The sequence below is a fragment of the Ochotona princeps genome, chromosome 31 (genome assembly GCF_030435755.1).
Source record: "Ochotona princeps isolate mOchPri1 chromosome 31, mOchPri1.hap1, whole genome shotgun sequence".
Lineage (NCBI taxonomy): Eukaryota > Metazoa > Chordata > Mammalia > Lagomorpha > Ochotonidae > Ochotona > Ochotona princeps.
Genome location: NC_080862.1, coordinates 2,342,162 through 2,364,878, shown reverse-complemented (window position 1 = coordinate 2,364,878; position 22,717 = coordinate 2,342,162). Strand labels below are relative to the sequence as shown.

The 22,717-nt window shown below is 41.3% G+C and overlaps 1 protein-coding gene across 1 annotated transcript in view; it reads left to right on the top strand.

Annotated features, from left to right (window-relative positions):
- The first annotated feature begins 424 nt into the window (after positions 1–424).
- ALDH1A1 (aldehyde dehydrogenase 1 family member A1) overlaps positions 425–22,717 on the top strand; it is a 41,377-nt gene continuing 19,084 nt past the window's right edge. Inside the window, exons 1-4 of the mRNA XM_058657365.1 lie at positions 425–571; positions 11,030–11,134; positions 19,219–19,359; positions 20,932–21,061. Coding sequence (XP_058513348.1) covers positions 521–571; positions 11,030–11,134; positions 19,219–19,359; positions 20,932–21,061 — 427 coding nt within the window. The 5' untranslated portion in view covers positions 425–520. The remainder of the gene's footprint in view (positions 572–11,029; positions 11,135–19,218; positions 19,360–20,931; positions 21,062–22,717) is intronic.

The window sequence follows — 22,717 nt, the reverse complement described above, 5'->3', positions numbered from 1 at the left end:
TGGCAAGGATTTTGTCTTTCCCGGTCTCTTAAAAACCAGTGCCCTTTTTGACTAGTTTTCAATCCTCAAAGGCCCTGACGCCAAATCTGCCAGAGAACGGAAAGTTACATTACAGCAGCAGGGGAAAAAAGCCTGAAAAAAATCATAAGAAATAATAACTGGCCTTCGTGGCCAGAGCAGCCGGGCTGTATACCTTTATCACAGGTTATGGCTTTGTAAATTAATTCATCTGCAAATAGTGCACCGTCTCCAGATGCCACTTCCATGCTGGCAAGCTGGTTTCTTAAGGATTTAACTTTAAAGTCAAAGGCTGTCTGCCCTAGGTGTTACAAATAACTAGTGTCATTTTCTTTCTTTTTTTTTTTTTGCTCGGAGTTTATTCATCCAATCACATCCCAGTATGCAAATAAACCTTAGCCCGTGCAGATAAAAGGGAACAAATAAAGCCAAGTGCTCTATCAGAACCAAATTGCTGCGCCTGTCACCTGTGTTCTGTGAAGCCGAACCACAATCCGCAGGCATGGCCGAGCTGCCCACCCCACTCACCAACCTGAAGATTCAGTACACCAAGGTTAGTGGACTTGCATTTGCTATTGTACCTCGGGTTTGTAAAAACCATATGCTTTCAGAGCAGAAAAGGCCAATTTAAGTAAACTTGAGCCAAGAGCCCCTCGCAAGTAGTTGTGTAAAAATAAAAGGCTTGGAAAATGCCTGCCTGGGTTTAGCAGCCTGCTCAAACAGTGAATTCTAAATCCTATCAAACAACTTTCTCTGAGTTGTTTTCCTTTCCATAATTTTAAGTAGAAGGCATCTCTCTCTGTGTAAGACCATCTGGGGACAGGATTCAGTGGGCTTTCCTAAGCAGTTCTGTTAACCTTAGTCTAACTAGTGTGTGGGATTAAAAGACGCTGCCTCCTGGAGAAACGGCGAGGACTCCAATGGGAAAGAAATTTCTAAAGTAGAAATGGAATTTACTGGAATAACCTAGTCTCGCCATGCTTAGTAACTTAAAGATCAGCTCATCATCAGAGGGAAGCTGTTGTGGAAACCTAATGGGCATGCACGTTCGGGAAGACAAGGCATGCTTGTTTATTTCTTCATCCAAGTTTGTTGCCCTGGGAGCTGATGTGTAATTGTTCACTGATAAATATTTAGAGAAAGCAGAGCAGGCGCCAAACCCAGACTGACTTCATAATGCTCAGCCCGAACTAGGAAGTGGATCCTGCCCAAGCAGTTCTAAGATTCTTCCCGAACTTGGCCTGTTCCACTGTTGCATGCCTGCTTTCCAGTTTTGAGAGGCCAGAACCCCAAAACAGAACCATCAGAAAAGTATGCAAAGGCAGCCTGAGACTCGCTTGGCGTTAGCTAGCAGGTGTGTTGCATAGAGTCAGGTAAGCATTGATCTCCTGCAGCTGAGGGGAGAGCCATTTTGCTTCTTACATGAGCCAATGAAAAACACAAGTGTATTTCCATGCTCAAGTAAAAGCCCCATTACTGTAGATCTATTTTCTTTTTTGTGCCCAGATATGCTTTTTGAAAAAATGCTAAGATCTGTAGCATTTTCATTTTCACCAGCACCATGAGAGAGGAAGTGGCTCAACTGATGGGCTTCTTCCTTTAGGGGAGTGCAGAGGTCAGAGTGTGCCTTTACCACAATTGGCCGGCAGTCACAGAGCTGAGCAGGTGTTATTTTCATAGAGAATTATTATAAGGGGAAAAAAAAAAAATCCCACTTCAGTGTATTGCAAACAGGAACATCAAGATGTGGTAAGCTCACGCCCTCAACAGTGTACATCAGGAAAGGTGTGCTCCCCAACACGCTCACCAGTGGCTCTCATTTAAGGTTGTCATTCAGAAACAAAACTTCGGTTTGAAGCACATACGTTTACACATAAGTTTTGAAATTATAAACTAGTTGATGATGCGTACAGTCCTCCACTGCTATCATTAGGAGTTCATTTTTTTCACAATCAGAAGTCGTTCTATATATAAAATATCTCCGTGTTTGGATGTCCTCCGTCCTTGCCTTAACTCAGAGATGTTTCCAACATTGAGATCTCCTGTTCACCTTGCAATCATTGCGTAAGAGCACTCTTTCAGGGCCAAAGGGCTAAGCGAAGTGTTCAAAGGAAGCCAGAATTCGAGGAGCAGGCACTTGCTCTAAGTACTTTCCTGAACAGAGAGATGCAGTGGAAGTCTGCGAGTATTCTGTGCAACTTCCATCCGGATAGGTTCTGCTCAGATAGCATTTTATTGTTTGTCTTACTGGTTACAACATTTCACACTTGGAGGGACAGCAGTTATGTATGTAATTAAATCTAAGTGGGTGAACTTTCCCAAATGCCTTTGCACTTTTTTTTACCATGTTCCTCTGAAGAATGGTATTGGATTTGCACTTGCAAAAGGAGTTGGGAGAAAAAAATGATGGTTTTAATCTTTAAAAAATGATGGTTTTTAAACTATAATTTCTGCTTGCAGAATGAGTTGAAAAGTGTTTTAATGTCTGTGGAATTAGCTTCTGTGGCCAGTCCCTAAGCACCTGCACTGTTCTATTAATGTTGTAATGTCTCTTCATAATGGCTGGAACTTTATTGGCTATTGGGGCAAGATGGAGGGAAAGGACAGGCAGGTGGGCAAAACCAATTTTATTACAGCTATAGAATCAAAGCAGAAAAAGCACTAGAAGCCACGCAAACCAAAAGCACTCATTGTCTTATATCCAAAAGAATTTTAATGTCCTATTTTCAATGCTGTTCAATTATTTCTTTGGGGTAGGTGAAACAGATCAGAGTTGTAAGGAAAACTTTCTGAAATTTTGTGAGAGCTTTTGTAACGTGAAGCCTCAAATAACAACACTATAGATACACATGAACTGAGTTCCGGTCCCTTACGATTCTGCCTCGCCATTCTCAATCTCATGTTCAACAACCCACCCATTTTATCAAGCCTGTCCGTGAGGCACTTATTTCTAAGTTTTGCGGTCACTGGGGGAACTACATCACCTCCCTCTGCCTCTGTCTCCTTTGTATAAACGAGATGGTAAAAGTACCGGTGACCTTTGTTAGATGAAATAATATGTTTGCATAGAAAATACTTGAAATAATACCTGACAAATTAGCTTTGCTGGTCCTATTTATTTTTCTGAATTCTTTCCAGTTTTTCCAGAATTTTCTTTTACCCAACATTTCCTAGATCTGTTTCCTCACTTCATTTTCTTCTCCAAGTTTCTCTGTCACTGTCTTGCACAATCATGTCCCACCTGACAAAGAGTGCATTGGAGCGAAGTTCCAAAGGTTTATCCAGGATTCCAGGGATCAAGAATTTTCTCTTACAGGATTTGGTAACTTGGTTTTCCATTCTTCTCCCACCAGACTTGTTTCTACTTTTAAAACAACAAAAAGATAAATAGGAGATTCTAGAAGTTACGTTTTCTCTGAGTTCTCATCTAAAACTGCTAGCTTAATTCTTAAACACAATTTTGTTCATGCTAGAAAAGAGTTGCCATCAGCCAATGACATCACACACACACACACACACACACACACACACACATATTCGGGGACAGACACCCAGACACACACACACATGAAATACTTGTAGCTCAGATTCATTGTTTGCCCCACCACTGTTTATACTTTTTACAATGATTTCAGTTTTTCGCAATCACCCTATGAGACTGCTGTTAACAATACACTGCTGAGGGACACAGTAGCTGTGCAACTTGCTTAAAGGAACGCAGCTAGAATTCAGGTGCTGGGAGTTAGAGCTCCCGCACTAACAGGTGATTTGTCTCCGGTTAAAGGTCACCCCAAAGACATGGCCTTCACAGGAATTCTGCTTAAGCTGTCTTTATTCTTTGCTCTGCCCATTCCTTCTTCCTGGAGGATGCCAGGGCCTTGAGACCACCGAGCTGCTGCTCAGCTGTGTCCTGGCCAGGAGGAGGAAGCCCGCCACCAGTTCCGAAGAAAAGGTGGAGGACTGGACAGAAACAGGTTTTCAGCCGAGGCTGGGAAGGTGGAGCTGGTTTAGGAGAGTCGATATGGACAGAGGGGTGTGACCCTAAGCAAGCTGCTGTTCAGCTCCTGAGAATCAACTCTGGTTTGTGTGAGAGATAATGTTGCTACATTTCTGATTTGTTTAATCCTACTGGATTAAATATTTGATAGGCAAGTCATCCAATACTATGTGCTGGGCTGTTTGCGGCATTTCAGTTTCTTTTTCCTAGCAGTTACCTTTCAATAAAACATCTTCACAGCTGAGACCAGTTCAGGCTACATGCATTTCCCCACACCTGCCTTCTCCCCACTTCTCCTTGTCTCTGGTTTTTCTCTTTCCTTTATTTGATGAGTCTGAATGACTGCTCTGTTGGGCATTATGATACAAAAAGACTAATATGATTCTTGTGGTGCTCCTATTCCCAGATAGGGTTGTATGTGGCAAGCAACATGTAAGAGAATAGAACCCCAAGTTATGATAAATGCTTATAGGACAAAAAGTGGAAATGCAGAATTCTGGGAAAGACTACATTCTGTGTGTGAGGTTATTAGGAACAGAGCCTTTCGTGAACGGACATTAACGTAAGCCTACAGGATATAGAGAATAAGACAGCCCTGTAGGATAGGGGAAAGCCAAGATCTAACCATATAGCATGTGCCAATGCCATGTGGGCAAGAGCTTGTTGGGTCCAGAGCACTACTAGTATGGCTAGAATAAAGCAAGTTAGGAGAGAAATGCTTTAGCTATGGTCCTGCTTTCTCTGGTAAGCTTTTGAACCTCCTTCTGACCAAAGCAACGTCTTGTTTGCTCTGGATTTGGAAGCTGTTGAACAAATAGCTCCATGGCTATAAGGCATAGTTGTTTGAGAAACATGGCTTCAATATCGTTTTTTTTTTTTTTCTGCTGATTTAATGATGTGACTTGGGCCAATATGCTAATTTCCTTGTGAACCTAAGAATCTAATAATGTAGGTTGAATAAAGAACCTGGCACTTAGTAACTGTTTTGGCTCCTCTTCTTTAACACCCCGTCCCAAAAACACTCGCTGAATTCTAAGATAATTCAGTCCCCAAGGCAGGCAGGGTGGTTTGGGGGGTGCTTGCACACTATGCTGTGGTGCAAGAGCCCACGCCTGGTTTCTTTCTGCATTCTGGCTCTACTGCTCAAGTAGGAGGCAGCAGGGATGCTGACACACCGGAGCCCGCCTGCCACACACACTGAGCAGCAGAATGGGGTCTGGGCTCCCGGCTGCCACCTATCGCAACCCTGGCTACTGCAGGCAGCTGGGCAATGAATCAGCGAAATGGAAGATTGTTTCTCCCCATCCTCTCTTCCTCTTAAATCTTCCCTTCTCCCCTATCTAGTAAGCAAATAATTTTTTTCAAGACGAATTTATTTGGTTTCTCATGTGGGTGGAATTTGTACTTCTTTTTACAATTTCAAGATGACTTCATCTGTTTATCTGAGACTTACAATTAAATTCTAGGAAGAACCATAGAAGCTGCTAGAGTTCTATTTTAAACTGGAGGAACACACACTCAAACTATATCTGATTTGTGAAAGGTCACACAGCTCACTGGTTTCCGAGTCTTTTCACTTTAGTCCTCTAAATCCTAGAACCAGCAAACCTAATTGGCCGAAATCCTAAAATCAGTAGCCTATCTCCCATGCGCAGGCAGTCTCTATTTTAAATTTTTCTCCAGCAACTGCTTTCACATTGATTCTTGCTTTTGAACCCTGCATTGCTTACTCTGAGTGTAAGAACAGGGCTGTACTGGCTGCCACTCTACGTTTCTAACAATGTGACCTATAGCAATGATCTCCAAGTTTGGGCCAGCCTTACGTTAGTGGGAGCAACCTCTCTTAGGTTGCTTAGGGAGCTGCCTTTTTGCTCCTCCCAGAAACTGACTCGCATCCAGGCAAGTCAAAACTGTTTCCCTTCTCCTTGAGGAAGGGCCAGAACCCAGGAGGAAGCGCCAGGTCACGGCCACAGCCTGTGAAGGATCTTGGGACTGATTGTCCTCGTGGGAGGTGACCGTCCACTTGGCAGCCTGTGTTCGCCTCCTCTGTAAGGACTGTTTTACTGTTTCACCCTTTGAGTCCTGAACGACGTGAAGAACATGAAAGCCCTAATGTAAATAGTATATATCCCAACAAAAGGCATTCTTCTCATTTGAAAAGGACGCGCAGGCCTATACGTTTTCTCATGACTGATAAAAATATTGACTTAGCCCATTACATTTGGAATTGTTTTCCAGAATGAAAAAGCTAGATCATATACTCTTGAAAATTTTGAAAAAAAAAAATTCATTAGACAAGAAACCCAAAGATGATGTTCATGAAATGTGGATCACATAGAGTAGATCAGAAAAATACTCCTGGGTCCAGATATTGAAGAAAAGTGCATATTTGTCTTTAAAGAAATTTGAGGCTGTGAGTTTTAAAGTGATGGTGGTGGTGGTTTAGATTTTCCTGATGCTATTATCATCTTGGCCAGGGAATAGATGATGCATTTATCAGATGCAGGACAACATAGAACCTTCTTCAAAAGGACTTGAGTAATGGTTGCTGCACAGCCTCTAAATTAAAGTCGATTTAATATATAAGGAAAGGAAGTATAGTTTCCTCTTACCTATGAACTTACTGTCTGCAGTTTATTAGCCATAATCCACTGCAATAGGAGATATTAAATAAAAAGCAATTCTGGTATTACAATGAAACCTTGTGTTACCTTGCTCCATGGCACCTAGGAAATGACTCAGCAATTTGTCCAACGTATCCAGTGGTGCCTGCACTGCCTGCCTGCCTGCCTGGTATGCAGTAACCTCTTAGTTATCGGTTGGACTATCACAGTTTCAAGGTGTTTGACTTCAAGCAGGCCTCGTTTAATAATGGCCCTAAAGATCAATACTGGTGAGGCCAGTTGTCTAAAGATAGCACAGAGAAGGCACAGTGCACGGCCTTTAACTGTAAAGGTGAAAGCTCTGTCAGTGATTGGTACAGAAAGATCATTTGCATGTAACTTTTATGACCATGTGATTGCTCTGTTACTGTTGATTATCTCATGGTGCCTAATCTATACCCTGAACTTTACCATAGGGGTGGGTGTGTGTGTGTATGTGAAGGAAATATATATATTATCTATATCTTTATGACAGTTAATTAAGTCAATTATCTCATGGTGCCTAATCTATACACTGAGCTTTACCATAGGGGTGTGTGTATGTATAGAGAGAGAGAGAGAGCGCGAGAGAGAGGGAGAGAGAGATAAGGCAAATATAGCCTCAGACTATCCATGGTTGAGGCATTCTTTGGGGTTCTTGGTGCATATCCTCTATGGAATAAGGGGAACGCTTGTTGCATATACCTGAATATCATGACCTGTAATGCTTTGAGTGTTCATGTGTGCCTGCATATATATATATCAAAATTTCACACAAAATTAGAAACACTGCGCTGGAATTGTCTATTCCTAACATTTGGATTTTTTGATATTCTATCCCTACCCAATTTTTTGGTAATGTTGGAATTGTTGATGGAAATTTTGTTTAACACAAATGTCATAGCTCTTAAAACTTCTTGAACCACCATCTCTCCAATTATTGACCCAGTTATCTGACTAGTTCTGTGTTCTCCCATACTTTTTTAGAAATTGAAGGAATATACATAACAAATATTGTAATTATATTCCACATTTGACACTTTCTTTAGCAGGAAGAGGATTGTTGAAATTAGATTAAAAATGCATGGAGCTCTGTAGTGTTCCTGTGTCTTCATGATTAGGTGAAGGGCATATGTGATTCATGGAAGATGCTTCAGTGTTTTTTGTCACCTGAAGGTCAGTGACAATATGGCACATTGTCACATCAATGAGGCTGAAGGTTTATTTTGTTTCAAACAAGAACTTTTGAGAAATCCTTAAATTGGTAAAAAAAAAAATCATCTTTTAATCCCTTTTGTGCACAAACATCTTGAAGTACCTTTGTATCGTCATCATTGAAGTCAGGCCATATATAAAACAAACGAATAGCCAAGATTTTATTGTCTGTTTTTGTTTTGGCCACTCCTATCTTGTTTTCACTTTTTTTTTACTACAGTTGAATATTTCCTTTCATCTAGTATTTCAGCCTTAATTTCCTTGTATATGTTTTCTACTCTGGATCCGAACATGTTGTTCTGCTGGCTTGGGTGCATGTCAGAAGAAGTTGCCAGAGCTGTAGGCTTGATCTTTGAAATGCTGAACACACACCTGCCTGTGCTTGGTTGTCTTGGACTCTGCCCACCTGTTCATCTCTCTCTGTCCACCATCCCTACGGTCTTTAGAACGACTTTGGCCTCTGGGCTGCGTAACAGAATGCATGTTCACATCATGTACCTTTGCCTCTCTGTGGGCACCCCCATTAGCTGCAGCACTTGGGTCTTCCTGCTGCATTGAAAATGTGCACTTTTAAAATTTCTATGCCACCAGGAAAGTACCGGCTTCCCTTACAGTACCAAGACTCACTGGCCCAGTCCCTGCCCTGCAGAAGAAGTTCATTGAGAAACCTTCTAAAGGGACCTCGGTGCTCTCTGCTTGAAGTAGTTTGCACCAAAGCCCCACATCCCTCTTCAAGCCTGCTAGGTCGTATTTTGTCCAGTAGTCAAATCCAGTTGGACCCCAATGAGAAATATTTTGAGGAAAGAGTATTAAGACAGTGGATACCACATTTAACTGACACGTTTACTGATCAAACTGTACTCTGCAAAAGGCATTTCATCTTTCAATATTGTGACTTGGACTCTAAACAGCATCCAGGAAATGACCAGCTATTTTTAAAAGTAATATGATATTTCCCTTAAAATCTCACATATCTAAAGGAGAAGCAATCAACGTTCAGTTGCCTTAAGTTTCCCATTGATTGTTTTGCCACATTTAAAAAGCACTTAGTTTAAGCATGCATCAGTAACTGTAATTTCCAATCAATATTGTGATCTCCATTTGAGGCCTGCTATACATATAATCCAGAAGTAGCCTGAGTTCCCAATCCAAAGTGGGAATAGTTAGTATTATGGATCAATAGGGTTTATGAACATTTTACTTCTATAATGCCATGCTTTTTTCCTTCGTGTAAAGGCAAATAACAAATGGAAAAATCAACTTTTGCCATGATAGCAGGCCTAAAAATAGTTTTTACAACTATTATAATATACATCCATTAGCCTAGACTTGGCCCTATAACCACTTAATATAGCTACAGGAAGGGTGGCTATTCAAAAGAGCATTTAATCCCACAGCTAACTAGAAAGAGAAATGCCAAAAGTATCGCTAATAGAATTAAGATAGAAAAAAATAGAATTAAGGCATTTTCTGCAAAGAAATTTCCCATAGCATAGGAAAGGAAGTGGGGCCCTTAGGCCAGCCTCAGTCGCTACATTTTATATGCTGAATTCTGTTTGTGTGCAGAAAGTCCTGTATTTAGCATTACATTCGCAGTTCATACTTTGCAGGCAATGCTGTGCTAGACTCTCCAGAACTTGTACTTGACTTTGAAAGTTACATTTAAATCATCTCCTATATCCTGGTTAGTCTACTTCAAATTAATTGAATTCATTAAAAATCACTATTCTTAAAAACACCTATGTGCTCCAGGATAAGCCAAACTTCCCTCACCTTCCCTCTCCGCAAATTGACATCATCTTCGTTATCAGACTTGATCTGCAGCTTGCTCCCACCAGGACTCTTGTCCAGGATAGGACTCTTGACTGCACTGCAAGTCTCTCATGGCTGTTCTTTTGAGACGGCGTCCCTGTGTTCCTTCTTGACACCACATCCTAGGCCTCAGACAGACCTCTCTCCTCCCTGGAGTCTCGCTGCACAACGTCATCACTACAGCTATACTTCAGCAGCTTTGCCCTACAACCAGGGGTGGGGCCAGTCATGTGACCCGGCCCTGCAGTGGGACTCAACCTTCAATCAGGCTGAGTTTCAAGTTGCTAATTGTATATGGCTTGCAAATGATGTGATGCATGTTCAGATGGCCTTTGGGGGAACAAAGCTCCCACACCCACACTTAGGACCTTGAGTTCTTCACTTGTTCTTCTTAGTATAAATATTCTCCTCTTAGATTGTAAACCCCTTGAATAGAAACCACAGCTCACTTGACAGTTTCCCATAGTATCTTCCAGAACATTTTTTATCTGAATCACACATTTCTAGTAAAAATAAAAGTGTTAACTCAGGTTTACATAAAGTCCCAAATTCAAAAGCAAATAGGAGTTGCAGTGTTCCCTAACATTAAAAGTTAAAAACAATTACCAGCCATTGCTGGTCATTAAGCGTCACCTACAGGGCATTAGCAGTGAGCTGGATTGGGAGTGGAGTAGCCAGGACACGAAATGGCACCATATTGGATACTGGCACCACAGCCAGAGACTCAAATTGCTATGTCACGCAGTGGCCTCCAGCCTGTATTTCTAAGTGTTGAAATGACTGTATATCTTCATCAAGCTTAGAAGTACTATTATAGTTTAAGGCCTGGGGTGGTAGCTTAGTGGCTAAAGTCCTCCCCTTGCACATGCCAGGATCCTATATGGGTGCCACTTCATGCCCCAGTGGCCTTAGTTCCCATCCAGCTCCCTGCTTGTGGCCTGGGAAAGCAGTCAAGGACAGCCCAAGGCCTTGGGACCCTGCACCCACGTAGGAGACTTGGAAGAGGTTCCTGGTTCCTGGCTTCACATCAGCTCAGCTCCAGCCATTGCAGCCACTTGGGGAGTAAATCAGTGGATGCAAGATCTTCCTCTCTGTCTGTCCTCCTCTTCTCTGTATATCTGTCTTTCCAATAAAACAATAAATCTTTTTTTAAATACTACTGTATTCTAGTATATAGGTACATTTATGTTCTCTGCATCTTTCTGTAAAATGCCAAAAACAACTAAAATGTTCAAAGAGGAAGAAATAGGCATCATTTTAGTACCACATCATGCTAAAGTTTAAGCTTATCAAAATTTCAAAAATTGTTGCCTATGTTTTAATCTATGTCTCTCTGCTCCTACAGATCTTCATAAACAACGAATGGCATGATTCGGTGAGTGGCAAGAAATTCCCTGTTCTTAATCCTGCCACAGAAGAGCAAATATGCCTGGTTGAAGAAGGAGACAAGGTGAGTTTGCAGTGGCGAACTTCATGCTCACCGCGTTGTTCCCACTCTGTTGCAACGTCAAGAAGACAGAACAGGAAATAGGACTTCTAGGACAATGTGAGAATTTCCCAAGTTATGAAGCTCATAAATGACCCTCAAAGAATCACAAAATAATGGTGGGCTTACGTCCTGGTTTTCAGGATAATTGGTCCTACGACCTTCCCTTACTTTTCAATTGGAATAGTGTGTAGATTGGTTAAATACAGATTGGATAAGAATGCCTTGAACACAAATTTTAAAGGAGACAAATCTTTTATTTGCAGAGAATTTGACAGTTGTCAGATGAAACTAGTACAACAGTTAATACAACAGACGATACAGAGCTCCCAGAGCAACATAATACCAAATTATTTTATTCAAGTAAATTAAGGCATAGATGCTTTTAAAATGGAGTTTTAAGGTAATTTAAACTGAAAAAAAAAATTAAAACTCTAACTCATAATATTAAAGATAAAACCCAGTACGTTTTTTAACCCTAAATTATTTTAATATTGGCAGTAACCCACTTTAGCCACTTTCACAGCTGATACACAATGGCAAAACAGAGTTGATTAATCCACCAAGGTGACACTGCTAGCAAAGAATAAAATCTATGTTCCAAATCCACGCTTCTGACCCACAGCCTGTGACCGGCAGTGCTGTTGTACCCTGTAATGGTCAGAAAAGTGTGACAGTGACATTAAAAAGCTTGGAATGGGAGGAGAGGAAAAACCTCCAGAATATATTAAGTTTATGTATTTCTGGGGTGGGAATTTGGCCTAGCAGTTAAGATGTCCACAGGGCTTCCACATCCCATTATTAAAATGCCTGGTTCAAGTCCTGGCTTCTTGAGAATGGGACGTAAAAAGCAGTGTTCACTTGTTGGTTCCTGATCACTCACCCGAGAGGATCGGAGTTGAAATCCGGGCTCTTAGCTCTGTGTGGTCCTGACCAGCTGCAGGAAGTATTAGAGAAATGAATTAGCAGCTGTAAATTCCTGTTATATCTCTGCATCTATCTTTCTCATTATTAAATATTACATTTTCAACATCTAATATGAAAAAAAATGTCTGGTTTTTAGTTGTCCCAATATTGCCATACTCTGCAAAATAAGAATACGTAAAATGCTTGTTTCTCTGAAAAGATTGCTGGAGGATGGGTGCCAGGGTGACACCACATACTGGGCACGATGTTGTGGTCAGCTAAGTGTAGCCGTCATCCAGTCTCTGTCCCTGAAATGACACCTCACTGCACTAGCCATGCAGACACAGCTTCAGCTAATTATAGGTACAGCAGATTCTTGGATTTAGAGGAAGACCCTGCATTCAGGTTGTAGTGTTATCAGAAGAAAGCAAGACTCAGGCCTCGAAAGGCAGCAGAGCAGAGCTTAAGCAAAGGGGTCGATAATTTGAGAAATCAAGACAGCAGGCTAGACACCTACATCACCCCCTTTCAGATTTCATTTCCTGTATACACCCAAGAGTGTGACCAGTGCTCCAACTGGTCACGGCCTCAGGGAAAAGTCAACACACAACACCTGATACTGTCCAACCCCTCTTTCTTAACGACCTATGTCCCGGGTCAACTCCTCTACCTGTTTCACCCTCACCAGACCCCATGCCTCCCCCCAGCCTTGGTTTGCTGGTCGTTCCTGTGTGTGTCCACTGTACAGTCCGCAGCGCCTGGTGCCAGTCTGTCTACAGCAAGAACAGAGCGACTATGCTGGTGTGCTTTACCTTGCTTGGGCTCCTGGACCTTTTCACGTAGAAGGCGGAAATGGAATTAAACAAAATATATGCAGGCTTTTTAACAGTGCCAGCTGCATAGTAAAGCCTCAATAATTGCAGGCTTTTGCCCGACTTGAACCTTCTGGGTAGACTGCTCTCCTCAGTGTCATCATGGAGCGTGGTACCTGCTTGTGTTAGCAGCATTTATAGAGCTGTTGTTAGTTTGTGTAAGACACGACACCCACTCTCACGTTTCTGGTACAGTGTGGATAATACGTCCATGAAACATTGTTTTCTCTTGAGCTTTGCGTTCCCACATTTCCCCCTGCATCTCCTCCCAGGAATTTTGTATTAGATTTACCACTGCCTAAGGCAGGATGCTCAAAACTGGGCATGCGCAGAACTCCCTGCACGTCTTCTGAAAGTGTAGCTGGTTGAATTCCACTTGCTCACGAAGCGTATTTAGATAACCCCGGAGCAGAGCCTACAATATGCATTCCTGACAAATTCTCGGGTGATATTGACATGGCTGTTTCACATGGTGGTCGGTAAATACATTTTAAGAGCCTCTGGGATCCTGGTTGAATCCTGACCCAACTCTTGTTTCTGCAGGCTGTTGGGGGGCAAACCAACACATGAAATCTCTCTGTAATTCTCTTTATGTCAAATGAAATGAACACACACAGGTGCTCTATAAAGCACAAAATGTTAAACCATAAGTAACACTGCCTCTCAAACATGAACATTTAGTAGGGGCTGGGTTTTGACAAAATGATCATTGATTGGCAGGGTGCAAGGTCACTTTGTGCTTCTAAGAAATGCCGCCAAGATCCAGCTTGAATGGGGAAATAGTGACGATCCCTGGCAGGGTGCTAGACAAGGCCCAGAAGCCCTCGTTGTGTGAGCCACACCCAGAAATCCAAGGTGTTTTCTCACATTCAACAAACATGAACAGCTTTCTTAAAAATATATATATTATTATTATGTTTACATAGTTGATCAGTGTGGGAGGGATTAAGGGTTATTGGAAAATGGGAAGACCATTGTTTACACATTTTATTTTTCCTCCAGTATCTGGGGGAGGGGAGGATATAATGGAAGAGACCACGCCCAGCCTCCCCAGTACCCACTGTCATCCCAGGGTCCCTGTTGTGGGGTGACTGAACACCTTTTTAAGTGAATTCAGAGTCTTGGCCCAGGATAATGACTCAATTAGCTAGTCCTCCCCTTGCAAACACCAGGATCCCATATAGGTACTGGTTCATGTCCTGGCTGCTCCACTTCCCATCCAGCTCCCAAGGTCTTGGGACCATGCACCCATATGGGAGACCCAGAAATTCCTGGTTCCTGGCTTCAGATTGGCTGATCTCTGGCCTGCAGCCAGCTGGGGAATGAACCAGTAGATGGAAGACCTTTCTCTCTCTCTCCTCTCTCTATGTATACCTTTCCAATAAAAATAAATAGATCTTTAAAACAAAAATCGAAAGGAACTCAGAAGATCACACATTACTTCCAATGTCTCTAAGTACTTGAGTGGCTCCAGATGGGGAACCTTTTTTTGTTTCCAAAGACCATTTTTGTATTTATAACCTCATTTATGAGCCATAAAAATCATCATTTTAAAAATTATGATGCATGGATTTATTGAATTTCAAATTGCACCTATAGTTGCCTTGGCGGAACTAGACCACATAGTTTCGTAGTCCTTATATATTCCACTGGCTGGATACTCCCTACTCCCACTAACGAGTTTGGGGAGAAATGAAAATCAACAGAGCTAACTGGACTAGAAATGCACCCACCCTCTCCTTCTGGTGCTATAAATTCTGCTAAGGAAGGACATTGTGAGATGGTTTCTTTACAATGAGTAGGAAGAAAAGCAGTCTTGATGCTTAAGTTCTAGAGCCTAGCACATAGTTTTGCCTTTGGCTTATGTGCGGCTGTTAGTTCCATCAGGGGAACACATCTCCACATCTGGTACTCCAGGGAAAACCTTGTCAAATAGCTCAAAAATTTCTCTTGGCACCATTTGTAAAATTTACCTTCTTAGGCATGGTAAGGGAGAGGTCATGGTTATAGCCAAAGCTTTAGAATTGTCTGATTTTTTTCATCTCTTGTACTCATTGACAATCAATGCTCCTCAGATAAAAGACAAGAATTAATATCCAGTAAAATTCTAAATAAGGTCACAATAGTAATGGAATTGGCTGGACATTCGATCACTCAAACTAAATTATTTGTAGGAAGTAACTCTGATTAATATCCAGCATTCTTACAGATGAATTTTTTAATTAAAACTTTTTTTTTTTTTTGCTTCTCTCATGAGTTTGCCTTCAGATGTATAGCAAAGTGTAACAACCTTATTCTGGGAAAGGTACGAACCTAGTAAGCTAGACTTGGTAACCTGATATTCTGGAACTGACTTTTCAGATAATGAGTCAAGAGACTTTAGAGATTTAATTTATGAGTAGACTGGAGCTGACAATGGAAGATGGACTGCCTTTCAGTGGTTTTATAAAGGAAGGAGGCAAGAACAAATGGAAGTTACAAAGCAAAGCCCAGATGTGGGTGGGAACTGTTTTCTTTCCACTTCAGTGGCTCTTTCAGACTCTACTGGCTAATCCTGCTTTTAATGCTACAGTATGACCTGACAAACAACTGGTGGAGACAAAGGTAAACATCCACAAAGTGTCAGTGACAGGTGTAAAAGCAAAGCCGTTCTATTTCCTCCATCTCTGGATTTAATATGGAAGTGTAGAATCCTGGAGTAATTAAAGAATCCAATCCTTCCTCAGCCATGCTTAAGCATGCAATACTGGACATCACCTGGACAGTGTACGTATGTTCAGCTTCCTTCTAAAAGCTCTGCCTACAAAACAGGAACATTTTCAGTGTGGTAAGATGAAGTGTTGTGATGATGGCAAGTTGTTTTCTAGCTAATGCAAAAATGAAATTCATGAAATGCTAGTCCTGGAATTAAAAATCTAATAAATGGTAGTCCCGCAATTTGAAACAACAACAATAAAAGCCCTTCTGTCTAGAAGTTTGGAATATTGCAACAGTTCTTTGACATAATGGAATCAGTTAAATTATGATTTATATTATGCCAGTATCAGTAAATTGATTATATAATGTATTCCCTTGTACAAAATTAATGTAACATAGCAAGCTTGTAAGATATTAAAATCACTAAATAGAAGTTGGCCACCTCTTATGGGCCCAGAAGAGTAAGAAATCATTTAGCTCATAATGGGTAGCAATAAATACCCATTGCAAACATATTGTTAATGAAGTCTTATGAAATGATAAAACTAGGTATCGGTCATATTTCCATCAGATTCGGATTCTACTGTCCACTTCGTGAGTCAAGGACTCCTGTGCACCAAGAGCCATGATACATAACTGTAATATAGAATATATACCTCTAATCCCAAAGTAAAAAAATCCAAAACTGAACAGCATGATGCCATAAGTAGACAATTGTACACCTGACCTCATGTGGTGAATCTCAAACACAGGCACATCAAAATACTGTAGAAGAGCCAGACACGGTAGCCCAGTGGCTAAATCCTCTCCTTGCAGGTGCCGGGATCCCATATGGGTACCGGTCAGTATCACAAATGCTAGGTCCCTACTTGTGGCCTGGGAAAGCAGTCAAGGATGGCCCAAAGCCTTGGGACCCTGCACCTGCAGGCGAGATCTGGAAGGGGCTCCTGGTTTCAGATTGGATCGGCTCTGGCCATTGTAGACTGAACATCTCTATTTCCTTCTCTGTAGATCTGCCTTTCCAATAAAAAATAAAAATATTTTTTTAAATTATTGTATAAAACTACTGTCAGGCTATGTAGATAAGGTGTAAATGAAACATAAGTGATTTCCATGTTTAGACCCAAGTCCCATACGCAAGTTATCCTCTTATAAACTCAAGTATGTGGAACTTTCTAAATGTAAAATACCTAGAATCCAAAGCATATTTGAGTCTAAGGATCTTGGATAAGCAATACTAAATCCATGGTAACCATGGGACTGTAACAGAAATGATCCTTGTCTCTGAATCTCAGCAGATACCTCACAAGGATCCATTTTCAGGCTTGATTAGTCTGGGGATAAAGCAGGTTGTGACACTTCAGCCGGGGCTTTAAAAGAATTGTTATTTATTTGAAAGACAGAGGGAAAGAGTGGGAGAGAGTAATTTTCATCTGCTGCTTCACTCCCCATTTGGTGCTGCAGCCTATGCTAGGCTCCTCAGGAGTGAGGAGCTTCTATCGGGTGCCCCACATGAATGCAGAGGCCCAACCACCTGGGCCATCGTCCACTGCATTCCTATTCCTGTTAGTAGGGCTTGGATGGTGAGTAGCTGAGACTTGAACCGGTGCTCATATGGGATATAGGTGTCCCAGGTGGTGGCTTTACACTCAACGCTACAGCCTGGACGCTGATCTGGGTCTTAATTTTTGAAAAAAAAAATTGCTTCAAAATGAATTCTAAGTTTTGGTAGTGAGGTGGGGCCCAAGAATGTTGGGTCTTCCAAACCAAGCCAGGGGAGGTTGGCTTTGGGTCTGTAGAAAAGAAGGAACAGTTTCAAAGTTGCAAAAGGGAATATGATAAGATGAATTAGTTGAGGAAAATTAACTTGATAGCAATAAACAAGGGAGCTTAGAGTGGGACAGAGTAATCTTGAAATACGGAATAATAAGAGGAAACTGGAAAGAGGTATTCTTCAGTTACTGAGCCCCAAATTGCTGACTGCAGCACCAGACAGCTTCACCTGTTCACCAATACTTACTGTTACATGGAGAATACGCTTCAATTGTTTCCTTATTTAGTTTTCATCATAAACCTGAGAGAGCTAACTTACCTTGATTGCTTCCTGTATTTCTCATTTATTTGAGAGGCAAGCAGATATATAAACAGAGCCCCCTGCTCAGGTTCCCTCTCTGAATGTGCTCACTGACTGGGGGCTAAGCTGGCCCAACGACAGGAGTCAGGCCTGCAAGCCCTATCTCCAGTGAGGGTGTCAGTTCCCAGTTACTTGAGCCATCATTCAGTACTTTCTGGGGTATGCCTCAGCAGGAGGCTGGTCAGCTCTTCAGCCACGTGTCCAACCCAAGTCCTGTGTTGTAGAACATGTGCATCTGAACCACTCGGCTTGGTACCAGATTCACCTCCACTTTAAAAACAAGAAGATTAAAAAGTTATGACACAAAATAGTTCACCTTAGGATGGCCAGACCTTAGCATCTTTGCTTCTGCGTTGGTGTGTGCTACATGGAGTGGAACCTGTGACCAACAGTTGCCTTTGTCTTTGCAGTGATCAGACTTTATCTTATTGTTTCCTTAAAAAAAATACCTGTGCTATCTAAAGACGGTTTACAGTATGCAAAATGCTATGTGTAAGTTATAAGCAAATACTGATGTAAACATCTGTGGATGTTGGTGCCCAAAGGGGGCTGTACAGTGAATCTCCATCAAATATCAAGTGAATTTATTGCAGCGCATCCTAATGTACTAGAGTGATTTTGTGAGATTGGATTTCAAAAGGCCCTCTCCTGACTACTGTTGTATCATTCCCAAGCTGATGTGAGCTCCATACAGAATGATGTTTAACGTAGCTTTAGGTCAAAGGATATTTTGGAGGTCAAAATTTATGTAGCAAAATAAGGGCTTGAAATGCAAATATGAGTTTTCTTGGTCCCGAACTCCATAATAACTACTGCTACTCTTGGCTGCTTTGATCATGTTGGATAAGAATGTTTCTGTCTAAAGCAGCATTCTCTAGGGCTGTGTTTCCCTATGGTGGGACTATTATCTCAAAACCAACATCTCCATATCTTTTGGGAGACAGGATGGCAATGGTGGCCCTTATTTCTAAATCTGACGCAACGGGACGTGGAGCAGAAGGTGTGACATACAGAGCCGTTTCAACCCAAGGCAGCATGACTTTTATTAGCCACAATTTCAGATTCTTATGGCTTACCTTTTAATCTAATCCAAAGTCTAACTGTAAGCAATCAACTTGACTAACTGAATGTCGAATGTGTGAACTGAACTCCTCAATGCCTTTCTTAGGAAAGGCAGCAACAGCAGATATACATGTTTGTTGCATATGCTTGTCACTCTGTTAAGATAGGATCTGTATCTTTTAGGAAATCCAGCCTGTGTCAGGTAGGTGGAGCTCATCATTCTAAACCTTTGGCAAGCATGTGCAACATGTTACATTTGGGATTACTCAGGACACAATGATTGCTTGTGAAGAGCTCAGTGAAGGCCAGGTATACTGCCATTGAGTGTGGTTATCCAATACATCAGTGTACTAATTTAAATTCCCTTTAACTTTTAGGCGGATGTTGACAAAGCTGTGAAGGCAGCAAGACAGGCTTTTCAGATTGGCTCTCCGTGGCGTACCATGGATGCTTCTGAGAGGGGACGGCTGTTGTACAAGTTGGCTGACTTAATTGAAAGAGACCGTCTGCTGCTGGCGGTGAGTATTCACCAAACTGGATAGAGATCAAGAGGTCCCCAAAGCTTTCGCTGTTTGAATGAGCAGGTGCTTTGACCAGACCAGGTGCCATTACGCAGCTTCCACCAACACACTCGAAAGCTGCATCTCTCAGCTCTTGGATACAACTGTGAACCAGTGAGCTTCTGTTCACATGGTCCTCTGTGCTTCACAGCACGCTGCGAACTCCTATTCCCATAACAAATTATACAGGCTAAACTGGCAAAGCATGAGCCAAACTAAGAGCAAGAAATGCTCTCACTCTAGAACTTCAGCCTTCAAGTCATATGCCAGTGTTGAATATGCTAGAATAATACCCTAGATGTCTCAGAAAGTTAGTTTGTAGTAGAAAAAAGGATCAAATTTATTAGTGGTTTTTTTCCCTTAGGAAAAATATTTTACAAATGGCTCCCATTCCCTTGTTACACTTGTTGACCTCTAACTAAATAATACTGTTTATAAAAAGGCAAAACTAAATCATACAATCATCAGTATTTGAACAAAAATTATTTTTCTGTACACTGACTTGCGTCCTTTCCTTCATATACATTGTGACAGTTAAATCGGTGTGCAGACATTACCAGTGAAGGTGGATGTGTCCTTGCTTTTGTTGTTTCTTCTGAAAATTAGAGTGAAGTCAATTTAATATAAGTTAATATCAAGGTTAGATTTGAAAGTAAATTTTGTTACCCCTGCAGTCTTAAAGTAGCAATAACAGAGGCTACACCTTAAAAGATATTAGCATCAGCAGTTGGTTCAGCAATCATTTATTACTTAAAGATTCAGTGTCATTCAAAATATACAAAAACACAGACCCAGAAAATGATGTACAATAAAACTGTAATAACCAATGTGTTCTATGGGAGGCAAAACAAAGTTGCAAAACTTGGTTTCCCTCATTTATCTGATCTGTGGAACATTCTGCCTAAATTTCTGATCTAAAGAAAACCTGCCCCATCCCGTTATGGCTGGGGTCCTGAACTTTACAGCCTAAGCACCCAGATGGTAACAGTGGTGAAACTGGAAGTTACACCTTTGGAAATTATGTTGAAGAAAACTCTTGGATGAAAGAATTGTGTTTTACTAAATTTTATGTGACTAAATTAGCCCTATTCAAATAGAATACAAAAGTTTAAAATGATGACTATTGGGGTAGTCTATTCGTCATTGACACTGAACATCGCCATAGTAGGAGATGATCAATAAAATCCTGTTGGCACTCTGATCCAAGGAGGGCAGACACCATTCTTGCAAGGTTTGTCATATAGCCATTTGTGCCCAATTCCTGGAATGCTAACCAGCCAAAGGACTCTGAAATGCAGGAAGGAGCAGAGAAGAGCCTTATGCTTTCTACCTGGACCCTAGCGCGACCTTAACAAGCTACTCCAGCTCTCCTTTTAATCTCTTTTAACGAAGAGAGTAAGTCAGATGACTTCATATTTCTTGCATTTCCAAAATTCTCCATCCTATGACTATTTAAAACCCTGCTTATATGTATCTTTTTAATTTAAAACTTTTCTGGGATTTAGATTTAGGATTTGATCTATTTTTCAGACGATGGAGTCGATCAATGCTGGAAAACTGTTTCCCAATGCGTATCTGATGGATTTGGGAGGCTGCATAAAAACCTTACGCTACTGTGCAGGCTGGGCTGACAAGACCCTGGGCCGCACCATGCCGATCGGTAAGCAGCTCTGGGAAGCCAGCCGGGGTCGGGCAGAGGGTGCACAGATCTCTACAGAGCTGAATAATTTCAAACTCTTCCTTTTAAAGATGTCAACCAAATAAGGTAAAATTGTTTTCCCTTTGAGATAATGCAGTTCTGAACTTGGAAGATCTGCTAGGGTTCATCCGGTGATTTTTAAAGTGGTTTTAACATAATCACGTACTACATAGAATATAATCCTATGAATATTTTAGAAAATGTTGAAATAAAATTATTATGGACAAAATGATCTGAGACAACTTTCTCTCTAGGGACCCAAACTTTACAAAGCTGGTCGCTGTGGAATTACTTACTTGGGTTTTATTCCCTAGTGACATTTATATCCTTTCCATAATGTAATTATTTAAGCCTCTTCGCTTGTTCCTGCCTGAGTCAGTTATGTTCATCTGTGCCTGGTCAAACTCAGAAGAGACCAGACTAATTAAACAAATTCACATTGATTTGTTTCAAATAGTTTCAAAGCAAGATGAGACTGTATTTATAACCTGAACTAGAAATCCATGTGTGTGAATATGTGTGTATATGATGGTGCTTTAAAACATTCATGGAAAAAAGCAATGAAAAGATGAATCATTTTGAAGAAAAATTTGACACACATGCATCATTTTTTCATAACACGTGCTTTTCCATGGACATTTTTAAGACGTCTCACATGGATAGATTTCTGTATTTTTGTTGTTGCACCCAGATCAACACGGCTTTGAACTTTTATTTCCATGGACATTTTGTAGTACCATTGAAGGTGGTGTTTGAGGAAGGATACATAAATGAAAAATACCTCCTATAAAAAGCTTGGAAGAACAGGCAGAATGTAACCCTTATGAAAATGTACTGACTTTGGGAACGCACCTGGCCCTGGTGTACATTTCCATCCTAACTGGAACATCGTGACGTGTTGATAGCCAGGAAATTCAAAGGTGAGGTGGCCATGGCAGCGCCATGCAACGTGCCTCGTTTAGAAACGGTGTTACTTGTCTCTGGAACAAAATGAGGGGGAAATGTTCAAAGCACAAGTAGGTCTTGGTAAGGAGCCTTGTCTGGGTGACGGCCAGCAGGTTCCTGTGGGAACTGAACGAGACACGAAGGCCAACAGGGCCCTGAGGACAGGCAGGCCCTTCCCTGATGCACCAGAAATCCATCAACTCTAGGCTGAAAATAAATCAAGCAATCTGCTTTATTGTTTGGTAGGCAAAATAAAAACCACTTCAGAGCAAAGCAGTAGGCGATGCTGCTAATGCACAGGAAGGCACCTGTTAATTGTTCCGTTCTACGTCAGGGTCCTTTGTGCAGTTTGTGATGGTAAAGTACAAGTTTAGTTTGTGTCAAAACTTCAAGTGCATGCACAGTTTTTAATATACACTTTTTGTAACATTTTGAAGGCCCGCATATCGTGTATAATTTTTTAAAATTCTTCTCAAGCTAGGATTTTAGGCAGCCAGAATCTCATTTCAACACAGTGTTTGTCTTAGAAACTTCCAACCTTCTTTCTCATTCCATTCTATGAAACTTTAAGAATAAAAATGAGTTTGAAACTAGGCCTCTTGGGTGTTGGGAGAGTTAATTACCTTTCAGATTTTATCCGGTTTTGCACTGCTTCCATCACCTGACTCATGA